The sequence below is a fragment of the Theobroma cacao genome, chromosome 6 (genome assembly GCF_000208745.1).
Source record: "Theobroma cacao cultivar B97-61/B2 chromosome 6, Criollo_cocoa_genome_V2, whole genome shotgun sequence".
Classification (NCBI taxonomy): Eukaryota; Viridiplantae; Streptophyta; class Magnoliopsida; order Malvales; family Malvaceae; genus Theobroma; species Theobroma cacao.
The window spans coordinates 15,822,095-15,832,515 of record NC_030855.1 but is presented as its reverse complement, the minus strand read 5'-3'; the positions used below and the strand labels follow the sequence as shown (position 1 = coordinate 15,832,515).

The 10,421-nt window shown below is 42.0% G+C and overlaps 1 protein-coding gene across 1 annotated transcript; it reads left to right on the top strand.

Moving 5' to 3' along the window:
- Positions 3,451-10,421, top strand: LOC108662439. The gene is given in 4 exon segments (XM_018122809.1): positions 3,451-5,987; positions 6,030-7,286; positions 7,495-9,265; positions 9,268-10,421. Coding segments are annotated over 4 exon segments (6,525 nt in total). The 5' UTR covers positions 3,451-3,644.

Sequence of the window (10,421 nt, the reverse complement as noted above, 5' to 3'; positions counted from 1 at the left end):
TAGGTGAAAAGACGTCCTCGGGTCCCACCAGTATGATGGGAGGGCTCGAGAACCATCTTTAATAAAAGGCTTTTGCCCGAATTAGGTTCATTATGCACAAAAATATTATTTTAAAAAGAAAACGTACGATGACCCCGATGACGGGAATTATTCGTCGAATTTGCGAAGGCGAGTTTCTCGGATAATTCCCTAGGTAAGAGAATATCCCGAGTCCCACTAGTATGATGGGCGAATTTGGAAAAATATCCTCGATAAAAGGTTATTCGTCCGACATTTATATCTCACGTCATGCATTTCATTTTGCCACCCATTTGCATTCCATTTTGAGTTAAATAGGAGATAAAATAAAAGAATAATAATTAAGGAAATATAGTAAAATTAAAAATTAAAGCCCAATAGGATAATCTAAAAATGGTACCGTTCATGGAACGAGCGTCCCAGGGGTGCTAATCCTTCCCGGGCGTAACCGTACTCCCGAACCTAGATCTAAAAAATCGTAGACCGATTTAAGGTTCTTTTCGGTGGGCTTAAAATTAATTTAAGTTTTCATCGATTAGAATCGAGTCAATAGGTGGCCAATCACACCTAGTAAAAAAGATTGGTGGCGACTCCTAGTTTAATTTTTTAGTGAGTTTTTCACGTTCGCGTCTGGCGGTCGGGTTCCCGGACCCGTACGTTACGACAGCTGGCGACTCCACTGGAGATTTTCGAGAGTCGAACCATTAAATAATAATAGGTTATCCAAGGCTTTAAATAATCCAATGTTTCCTTAATGTTAATGATTTGTTCTGCATATTTTTGTTTGGCACATTAGTTTATTTCGCATTTATTACTTTATTGCTTTTAATAATTGTGGGGATTTAGGATAGAGGGATGTGAGATTGTTACTTCGAACTCATGATTTCCTTTACACACACAGCACATTTTGCATTCATGCATAAACCCTCTACCCGGGTTATGTCCTTTTTAGGAGGGAGTTTAGTAGCTACGCTCTCGTGAGGTGATAACCTCCACACGGGCTAGTGAAGACTCCCACTCAAATCGAACCTAGTCCATTTGAAGCCTGTAGTGGGTGAGGACCGGGGTGCCTTACTAGTCCATGTGGACGACAGTGAGGAACGATTTGGGAACCTTAGCTCTGTTTATAAACCCCGCTCAGCATGTAGAGTACCGAGAGCAGCTTAACCCTAGAAAGGGCCATACCCGTGAGAATATACCTTATAAGTAGGTACACATGAAGAAATTTCTTCCACTCCCTCTATTTTAAATTATGCCCCGAGATAATAAAGTATCGTGGAGTAGACAATAATACCCATGATATTGCTTGTTATTCTCTCATTATTTTTAACATTCCATTATTTCTTTTTACCATACTAACTTAAGTTTATTTTGTTTGTCATGCGCATGTTACATGTTCATTTGCATGCGTCGTAATTGCATATAAGAGAAATATTGGCTACACAACATTCAACCTAAGAGATCCCAGTTATATCCATGGCATCGTCATCAGCAGGCCCGCTCAACATATACAGAAATGACTATGAGATAGAGTTACAGATGGGGCAGATCCAACAAGAAAAAGGAGACTGTTTGACCCAAGGACATGTCCCAATTTTACTCGAGAGAGTTCACTTGGACCTTCAGCAGAATGACTTTACAGAGATTGTAGGAATTTTGGAACAGTGGAGACGTGCTCACCGAGATAATTTTCAGAACAAGTATGGACACATTGCATGGCTCCTATATGTACCTGTCGATGACCAGATGCTCCGAGCCATTGTCCAGTTTTGGGATCCCTCATACCGTTGCTTTGTCTTTAAGAAGGTGGACATGACCCCTACCATAGAAGAGTACTCCTCTCTGCTCCGGATAGACCACACGCAGCCTGACAAGATCTATTGGAGGGCTTAGAAGACGGGACACCTACGAAAGTTGGCCAAGTTGTTAGGAATGACTACGGTAGAAGTGGATCAGCATTTGAAGAAGAAAGGAGACACAAAATGCCTTCCGTGGAGTTTTTTGAACGGATATATTAAAAAACACATGGAGGATGAACAAGGTCTCTTGGCTTTTGTGATGGCAATTTACGGCTTAGTGGTCTTCTTGAAGGTTCTAGGTCATGTGGAGGTGTCAGTCATAGACTTCTTTGATCAGGTGACAAGGAGCATCAACCCAGCCCCATCCATCTTAGCTGAAACGTTCAGATCCTTGAATTTCTGTCGACGCAAAGGTGAGGGACGATTCATCGGATGTGCTCAACTCCTAACCATATGGATCAAAAGCCACTTCGAATGCAAAGAGAGCAAATTTCGAAAGCTTTATCTGTCTGCGAGTTGTCCTATCCTTGAGTTCTGCGAAAGTGAATGGCCCGACTACAAAAGGAAAGAAGAGTGGGTCGCAAGGCTCCAGAGGTTAATGAGCATTGAAGTGACTTGGAGAGCTCCATGGATGCCACGAATGCAAGTAATGTATAAATGTGGGGATAAGCCATGGGTACCACTGATGGGACCTTGGGGAGCCATCAGCTATGCCCCAATAATGGTACGGAGACAGTTCGGATCTGAGCAGTTCGTGCCCATGACTCACCAGCTCGACCAGTTAGAGTTTACATATGGAGAGCCAGAGACGCTAAAGAGAATTGAGGAAATTGCTCAGGACTGGAAGAAAACTTGCCGAGTAGATCAGGGAAGGGTTACTGATGAAGTCACCACAGGATATCATACTTGGCATGACCAAAGGGTGAAAAATGTCATACATCCCCCGAAGAATCCATCCAAACATCCCGTAAACCCAGAACCTCAAGACGTCCTGTTGGAGAGTGAGTTAACGAGAAAAAGACTTGAAAAGGAGATGATGAATATGAAGCGAAGACATGAGGATGAGCTAGAAGAAGTAAAGAAAGAGACTGCAAGAAAGGTACGGGTGGCTTTGAAAGAGCGGGATGAGTGGCAAAGCAAGTTTGAGGAAGTGAGCGTGGCAAATTCTTCTCTGTTAGCCAGAATACAAGAACTCCAAAGTGCCAACAATGCTTTGCAGCACGAGGTACGAAGACAAGGACAAACCATCCAAGAGTTGAAAAATGACTGCGACATGTTGGAAACTGCCATGGAGGGCTATAAGGCACAGTATGAAGCAATAAGGCAAGAATATTTCCAAATGAGGGAAAGAAACAATTCATGCACACAAAGCCTTCAAAGGAAAGAAGCTGAAATGCAATGGATACTGAGACAGATGAGAGAAGTGGCATTTAGAGCTCGAGTAATGGCAGACAAGACCGAAGAACTCAGGCGAGAGATCCTTCCCAAGGATGAATTGAGTGAGCGGTTGATCAGTCACCTCAAGATGGTTAGGGACCAATATGACAAAGTCGGTTTTTCTTTTTGATAGTTATGTATGGTTTTAGACAATGATGTAATTGGATATTTAAGTTTTATGGATGCGGATTTTCTTATGGTAAATGTTGGATGGCCAATATTTTTCCTATTCAAATACATTTCATTTGCATCATAATGCATGATTCAGATAAAAATAATAAATAATAATGCACTCAATATAAAATTCTAACTTATTCCTTGAACTAATAGAACAAAATTCCAGAAAAACAAATTCTCCACAGATACAATACAAGAGCCCGTTCTAAGATCATGGGGGACGAGCATTCAGAGAGGATGGATAAGATTGAGAAGAAGCAAGAAGAAATCATGGGTCAGTTATCAAAAATTTTGGAGTTAATATCTACAGATAAAGGAAAGAAAGCGGCAGGGAGTTCTGGTACACCAGAAGACGTTCAACAGACAGAAACCAATACAGACCCCGTGTATCCACCAGGATTTACACCTCCACCTGCAAGGAATGCTTCTATTCCCATGCCATCCATGGGTCAATATCCATTTTTTGGGATGCCAATAGGACCACCACCGACTTATGCTCAACAAAGGCCAATTGGAGGGGCAAGTCCTTCAGATCCCATCTCTGTACCTGATCTGGATGATCCAAAGGAACAAGAGAAGCTCAAATGTGGATCCGTTGAATCGAAAGATAATCCTGATACCCATCAAAAATTTGACCTTTTTGAGGAAAGACTGCGCATGGTAGAAGGAATGGGAATGTATTGTTCTATGGATGCAATTGAGCTTTGTCTGGTTCCAGATGTGGTTATACCCCCAAAGTTCAAAGTTCCAGACTTTGAGAAGTATGATGGAACCAAGTGTCCGGTCACACATATCACCATGTATTGTAGAAGGATGGCCGCATATGCTCATGATGACAAACTCTTGATACATTGCTTCCAAGATAGCCTTACTGGTGCTGCAGCAAAATGGTACGTCCAACTGGACCGCAATCGAATCCACACGTGGAAAGACCTTGCTCGGGCGTTTGTAGCTCAGTATAAGCACGTTACAGATATGGCTCCGGATCGCCTTTCTTTACAAAACATGGAGAAGAAAACCACTGAAAGCTTCAAAGAATACGCTCAAAGATGGAGGAATGTGGCCTCTCAAGTTCAGCCACCATTGACTGAGAAAGAAACCACTGTAATGTTTGTTAACACCTTGCGAGCCCCTTACTATGAACGATTGGTTGGTAGTGCCACAAAGAACTTTGCTGATATGGTGATTTCGGGAGAAATGATAGAAACTGCCATTAAGCAAGGGAAGATAGAAGGAGGTGATATGGCAAACACAAGGAAAGGGGGAACTTTCAAGAGGAAAGAGGGAGAAGCCCAAGCCATCACTTCAGGACAACACCAAGGAGGAACATACAACCTTTACCAGCCATACCTACCATACCTCTATTACCCAACTGTGAACAACACTTCACAAAGCCCATACCTATACCCGCCTATGCCAAATGCCTTCCCTAACCCGTACCCATATAATCCCATCCAACGGACGCCTTACCCCACAAATATTCACCCACCTACTTCCATACCTGTTACAGCTTCAACCACACAACAAACAACACCTTCAAACAACCATACTACCGGTGAATCAAGAGGATGGCGAAACAAGCAAGAGAAAGTGCAGTTTGACCCAATCCCAATCCCATATGCTGAACTCTTCACTCAATTAGTTGCAAACCATCTAGTGGCACCTTTATACATAGAGCCATTAAAACCTCCATTCCCGAGATGGTATGACACTTCTGCCCACTATGATTATCATTATGGAATCGAAGGTCACTCGATCGAGAATTGCATGGCATTCAAGCATAAGGTGCAAGGTTTGATCAAGGCAGGAATCCTGAACTTTGAAAAAAAGTCGGAACAGAATGTTAACAACAACCCACTGCCAAATCATGCTGGGGCAGGGGTAAATGTAATCGAAAGGGAGGTGTATGTTAAAAGGAACATTCGGGAAGTGGAAACCTCCATGAAGAAAGTATTTGAAGCCTTGGTAAAAGCCAATATGCTCGAGGTTTGGCCGAAATGTCCTAATGTGAATGACTCAGGAGATATCCAAAGACTATGTTGCTTGTATCATAAAGGATGTGTGGGGCATTTAATCCAGGATTGTAGTTCTTTCCGGAAAGAAGTGCAAAGAATGATGGACAAATCAAAGATCGAGTTTTATATGGAAGCTTTAGAGTCAGCAGTAAACATGATATCCAAGGAGTCCACTCACCCAATGAAGATAAAACCTTTAACCATTTTTTACGAACCAAAAGGAGAGTTTGTGGAGGACAAAACCCATGCCAAGATGATCATCGAACTCCCTAAACCCTTCCCCTACAAAGACGACAAAGCTGTCGATGATCTCCCTAAACCCTTCCCCTACAAAGACGACAAAGCTGTCCCATGGAACTATAACTGCAGTGTACAAGTTTCAAAAGTGGAGAAATGGATAGCTGAATCTCAAGATGATGCTGCAAATATAATTGGTGTTAGAGGGATTACCCGCAGCGGACGTTGCTATTCACCGAAAGCATTCGAGAATCTCAAGAATGAGAAGGGAAAGGAAAAAGAGCGAAGTCCGAGAGAAGAAAAGGTACAACCTCCAAAATCGACAGATGACTCAAAATGATTGGTAACGGAAAAAGAAGCTGCCGAGTTCCTCAAGTTCATCAAACATAGTGAGTACAATGTAGTCGAGCAATTGAACCGGTTGCCCGCTCGTATTTCACTACTATCTTTGCTCCTCAGCTCAGAACCACATAGGAACTCTCTGATGAGGATTCTGAACCAAGCATATGTGGATCACGATATCTCAGTTGAAAATTTGGACTACATCATTGGGAACATTTCGGTGGGTAACATAATATCCTTTAGCGATGAAGAAATCCCTTCTGGAGGTAGAGGAAATTACAAAGCCTTGCATATCATTACCAAGTGTAAAGGCCGTACCGTCGCAAAGGTACTGCTTGACAACGGATCGTCCTTAAATGTGATGCCCATGAGGACCTTGGCCCGTTTACCCATCAACATGTCCTACATGCGAAAGAGTCAGATGATCGCGAGAGCCTTTGATGGAACAAGGAGAGAAGTAGTAGGGGACATTGAGATACCGGTAGAAATTGGCCCATGTACCTTTACCATTGAATTCCAAGTTATGGATATCGCTCCTTCATACAATTATTTGTTGGGAAGACCTTGGATCCATATGGCTGGGGCCATACCTTCATCTCTTCATCAGAAGGTCAAGTTCATCGTGGAAGGAAAGATTGTCTGTGTTAACGGGGAAGAGGACTTACTCATAAGCAAGCCAGCAAATACTCCTTACGTGGAAGTGGCGAAAGAAGTGCCTAAATGTTCCTTCCGATCCTTCGAGTTTGTTAACACCACATATGTTGGAGAAGGAACCACACCGCTTATTCCGAAGCTTTCCAAAACCACTAAGATGGTTGTCAGTCAGATATTAGGAAAAGGATACCGAGCGGGGGCAGGATTGGGAAAAGAACTACAAGGCATTAGAAGTCCCATACGTACTACCAAAAATGAAGAAAGGTTTGGCCTGGGGTATAAGCCAACTAAGAAGGAAAGAGAAGAAATGATAGCTGAAAGAAGAAAGGAAAGGTTGGCTCGCTTTAAGGGGCATGAGTTGGAAATCCAAGGAATGACATATCCTAATCTTTACGAGACATTCCGATCTGGAGGTTGCATCTTTCCTGAATTACTCACCGTTGGGAGCCGAGAATCAGTGTCAGCTTTAGGGGAAGCCTTTTCTGATTTATCAATATGTGCAACGGAGGAAGGTGAAGAACAGTCAGAAAATATGGATGGGATTCCTACTACATACCTCGGGCCACCGAATCTAAAGTTGAGCAGCTGGACCACCATGAGTTTACCAGTCACTTGTGATTCAATTTCAAAGTAATGCAAACTAAACATCCATGCTTATGCCCAAAAGCATTGGAATTTTATGTATCGGGCTTTTTATCATTTATCATTTTAATAAATTGACATGCGTAGTGCATTTCTCATATCTCTTCTCATAATTAATCATTTCCATTCGTGTCATTTCATCCCTTTATTTTAACTATTTACCTATACAATAGCTCTACATATTTCAATTCCCTTTACCTTCCAGGATTCCAAATAATGAATGCGAAGATGATAATGACAGTGGTTTTGAAGTTGATTTTGAAAAAGGTACAAGTGTCAGTGAACTTGACAATACAGAAAACGTGGAGGATTATGATTTAACTCCGGACTTGTTAAGACTAGTAGAACAGGAGGGGAGACAAATTGTCCCACATCAAGAGACACTTGAAACGATTAATTTGGGAAATGAAGAAAATAAGAAAGAAGTTAGAATTGGTGTGACGTTGGTGTCAATGGAAAAAGAAAAACTAATAAAGCTACTTCATGAATATGTAGATGTGTTCGCATGGTCTTATCAAGATATGCCAGGACTCAACACAGACATTGTAGCCCATAAACTGCCTTTGAAACCTGAATGCAAACCGATTAAGCAAAAGTTGAGAAGAATGAAACCTGAAATGCTGTTGAAAATTAAAGAAGAGGTGAAAAAGCAGTTCGATGCAGGATTCTTGGAAGTAGCTAAGTACCCTGAATGGGTTGCAAATATTGTCCCAGTTCCTAAGAAAGACGGGAAGGTGAGAATGTGTGTGGATTATCGAGACTTGAATAGAGCTAGCCCAAAAGATAATTTTCCTCTTCCCCACATTGACACCCTTGTTGACAATACTGCTCGCCATTCCATGTTTTCCTTTATGGATGGCTTTTCAGGGTATAACCAAATTAAGATGGCACCAGAGGATAGAGAGAAAACTACCTTCATAACTATGTGGGGGACCTTTTGTTATAAGGTAATGCCATTTGGTTTGAAGAATGCCGGGGCAACTTATCAGCGAGCTATGGTGACTCTCTTCCATGATATGATGCACAAAGAGGTTGAGGTGTATGTGGACGATATGATTGTAAAAGCTCGCAAAACAGAGGACCATGCGACCAATCTTGAAAGATTATTTAAGAGGTTACGAAAATTTCAGCTCAGATTAAATCCGACAAAGTGCACTTTTGGAGTCACTTCAGGAAAGCTACTGGGTTTCATCGTCAGTGAAAGAGGAATAGAAGTTGACCCGGATAAGGTTCAAGCAATCCGTAATTTGCCTCCTCCCAAAACGCAAAAAAAAGTTAGAGGATTTTTTTGGAGATTAAATTATATAGCCCGGTTCATATCACAGCTCACACTCAAATGTGACCCGATCTTCAAACTCCTTCACAAACATAATCCGAGGGCGTGGAATGAGGAGTGCCAAGTTACTTTTAACAAGGTTAAAGAATATCTGTTGAGTCCACCAATATTGGTATCACTTGTGGTCGGGAAATCCCTCCTCTTATACCTAACGGTAAATGAAATATCCATGGGATGTGTGTTAGGACAGCATGATGAAACTGGTAAGAAAGAAATGGCAGTTTACTACTTGAGTAAAAAGTTCACTGAATACGAGTCCAAGTATTCCTCGTTGGAAAAGATGTGTTGTGCTTTAGCATGGACGGCGCATCGACTCAGGCAGTACATGCTATATCATACCACTTGGCTCATTGCAAAGTTGGATCCTATTAAATACATCTTCGAGAAACCTTCCTTATCAAGTAGAGTGGCAAGATGGCAAGTGTTATTGTCTGAATATGATATTGTATATGTGTCCCAAAAAGCTATCAAAGGAAGTGCAATCGCAGATTTTCTTGCAGAAAGGGTGGAAGAGGATTATGAACCAATGGAGTTTGAGTTTCCAGATGAGGACTTGATATCAATATGCCAAACAAGTGGGGAGGAATCGAAGAAAGAGAATTGGAAGATGTTTTCGACGGAGCTTTGAATGCCTTGGGGCATGGCATAGGGGTCGTGTTAGTGTCACCAGAAGGAGATCATTATCCCGTCATAGCTAAACTCAACTTCTATTGCACCAATAATGTAGCTGAATATGAAGCTTGTGTCATGGGTCTTCAGGCAGCAATCGAGAGGAAAATTCACATTTTGGAAGTGTATGGGGACTCTGCTTTGGTTATTTATCAGTTGCGAGGAGAATGGGAGACACGTGACTCGAAGTTAGTTCGGTATCACAAGTATGTATCAAAGCTGATTGAAAATTTTGATAAAATTTGCTTCACCCATTTGCCCTGAGAAGAGAACCAAATGGCCGATGCATTAGTCACGCTGACGGCAATGTTCAAAGTTGGTACCAATGTCAAGATCCAACCCATCATGATTAATCTTCGAGAGTGCCCCGCACACTGCTCTAGTGTAGAAGAAGAAATAGACGGGAAACCGTGGTACCATGATATTGTGCATTATCTCAAATTTCAACAGTACCCGGATCAAAGCTCAGAAAATGATAAGAAAACCATTAGAAGGTTGGCAATGAATTTCTTCTTGGATGTGAACATCTTATACAAGAGAAGTAGGGATCAAACGCTTTTGAGATGCGTGGATTCAACCGAAGCTCGGAGAATAGTTGAGGAAGTTCACGAAGGAGTTTGTGGAGCACATGCAAGTGGACATAAGTTGGCAAGACAGGTCATGAGGGCAGGGTATTACTGGCTCACGTTGGAAAAGGATTGTATAGACTTCGCTCGAAAGTGTCACAAGTGTCAGATATATGCGGACAGAATCCACACCCCTGCTAATTCACTGCATGTATTGGCATCACCATGGCCATTCTCAATGTGGGGCATGGATGTGATTGGGTTGATAACCCCGAAGGCATCAAATGGGCATCGGTTTATTCTGGTGGCAATTGACTACTTCACTAAGTGGGTAGAAGCAGCATCTTATGCCAATGTGACCCAGAAAGTGGTATGTAAGTTCATCCAAAAGGAAATAATATGCCGCTATGGTCTCCCGGAAAGGATCATCACGGATAACGCTAGTAACCTCAATGGTTCAATGATGAAAGAGGTTTGTGTCAAGTTCAAGATCAAGCATCATAATTCAACGCCTTATCGCCAAAGATGA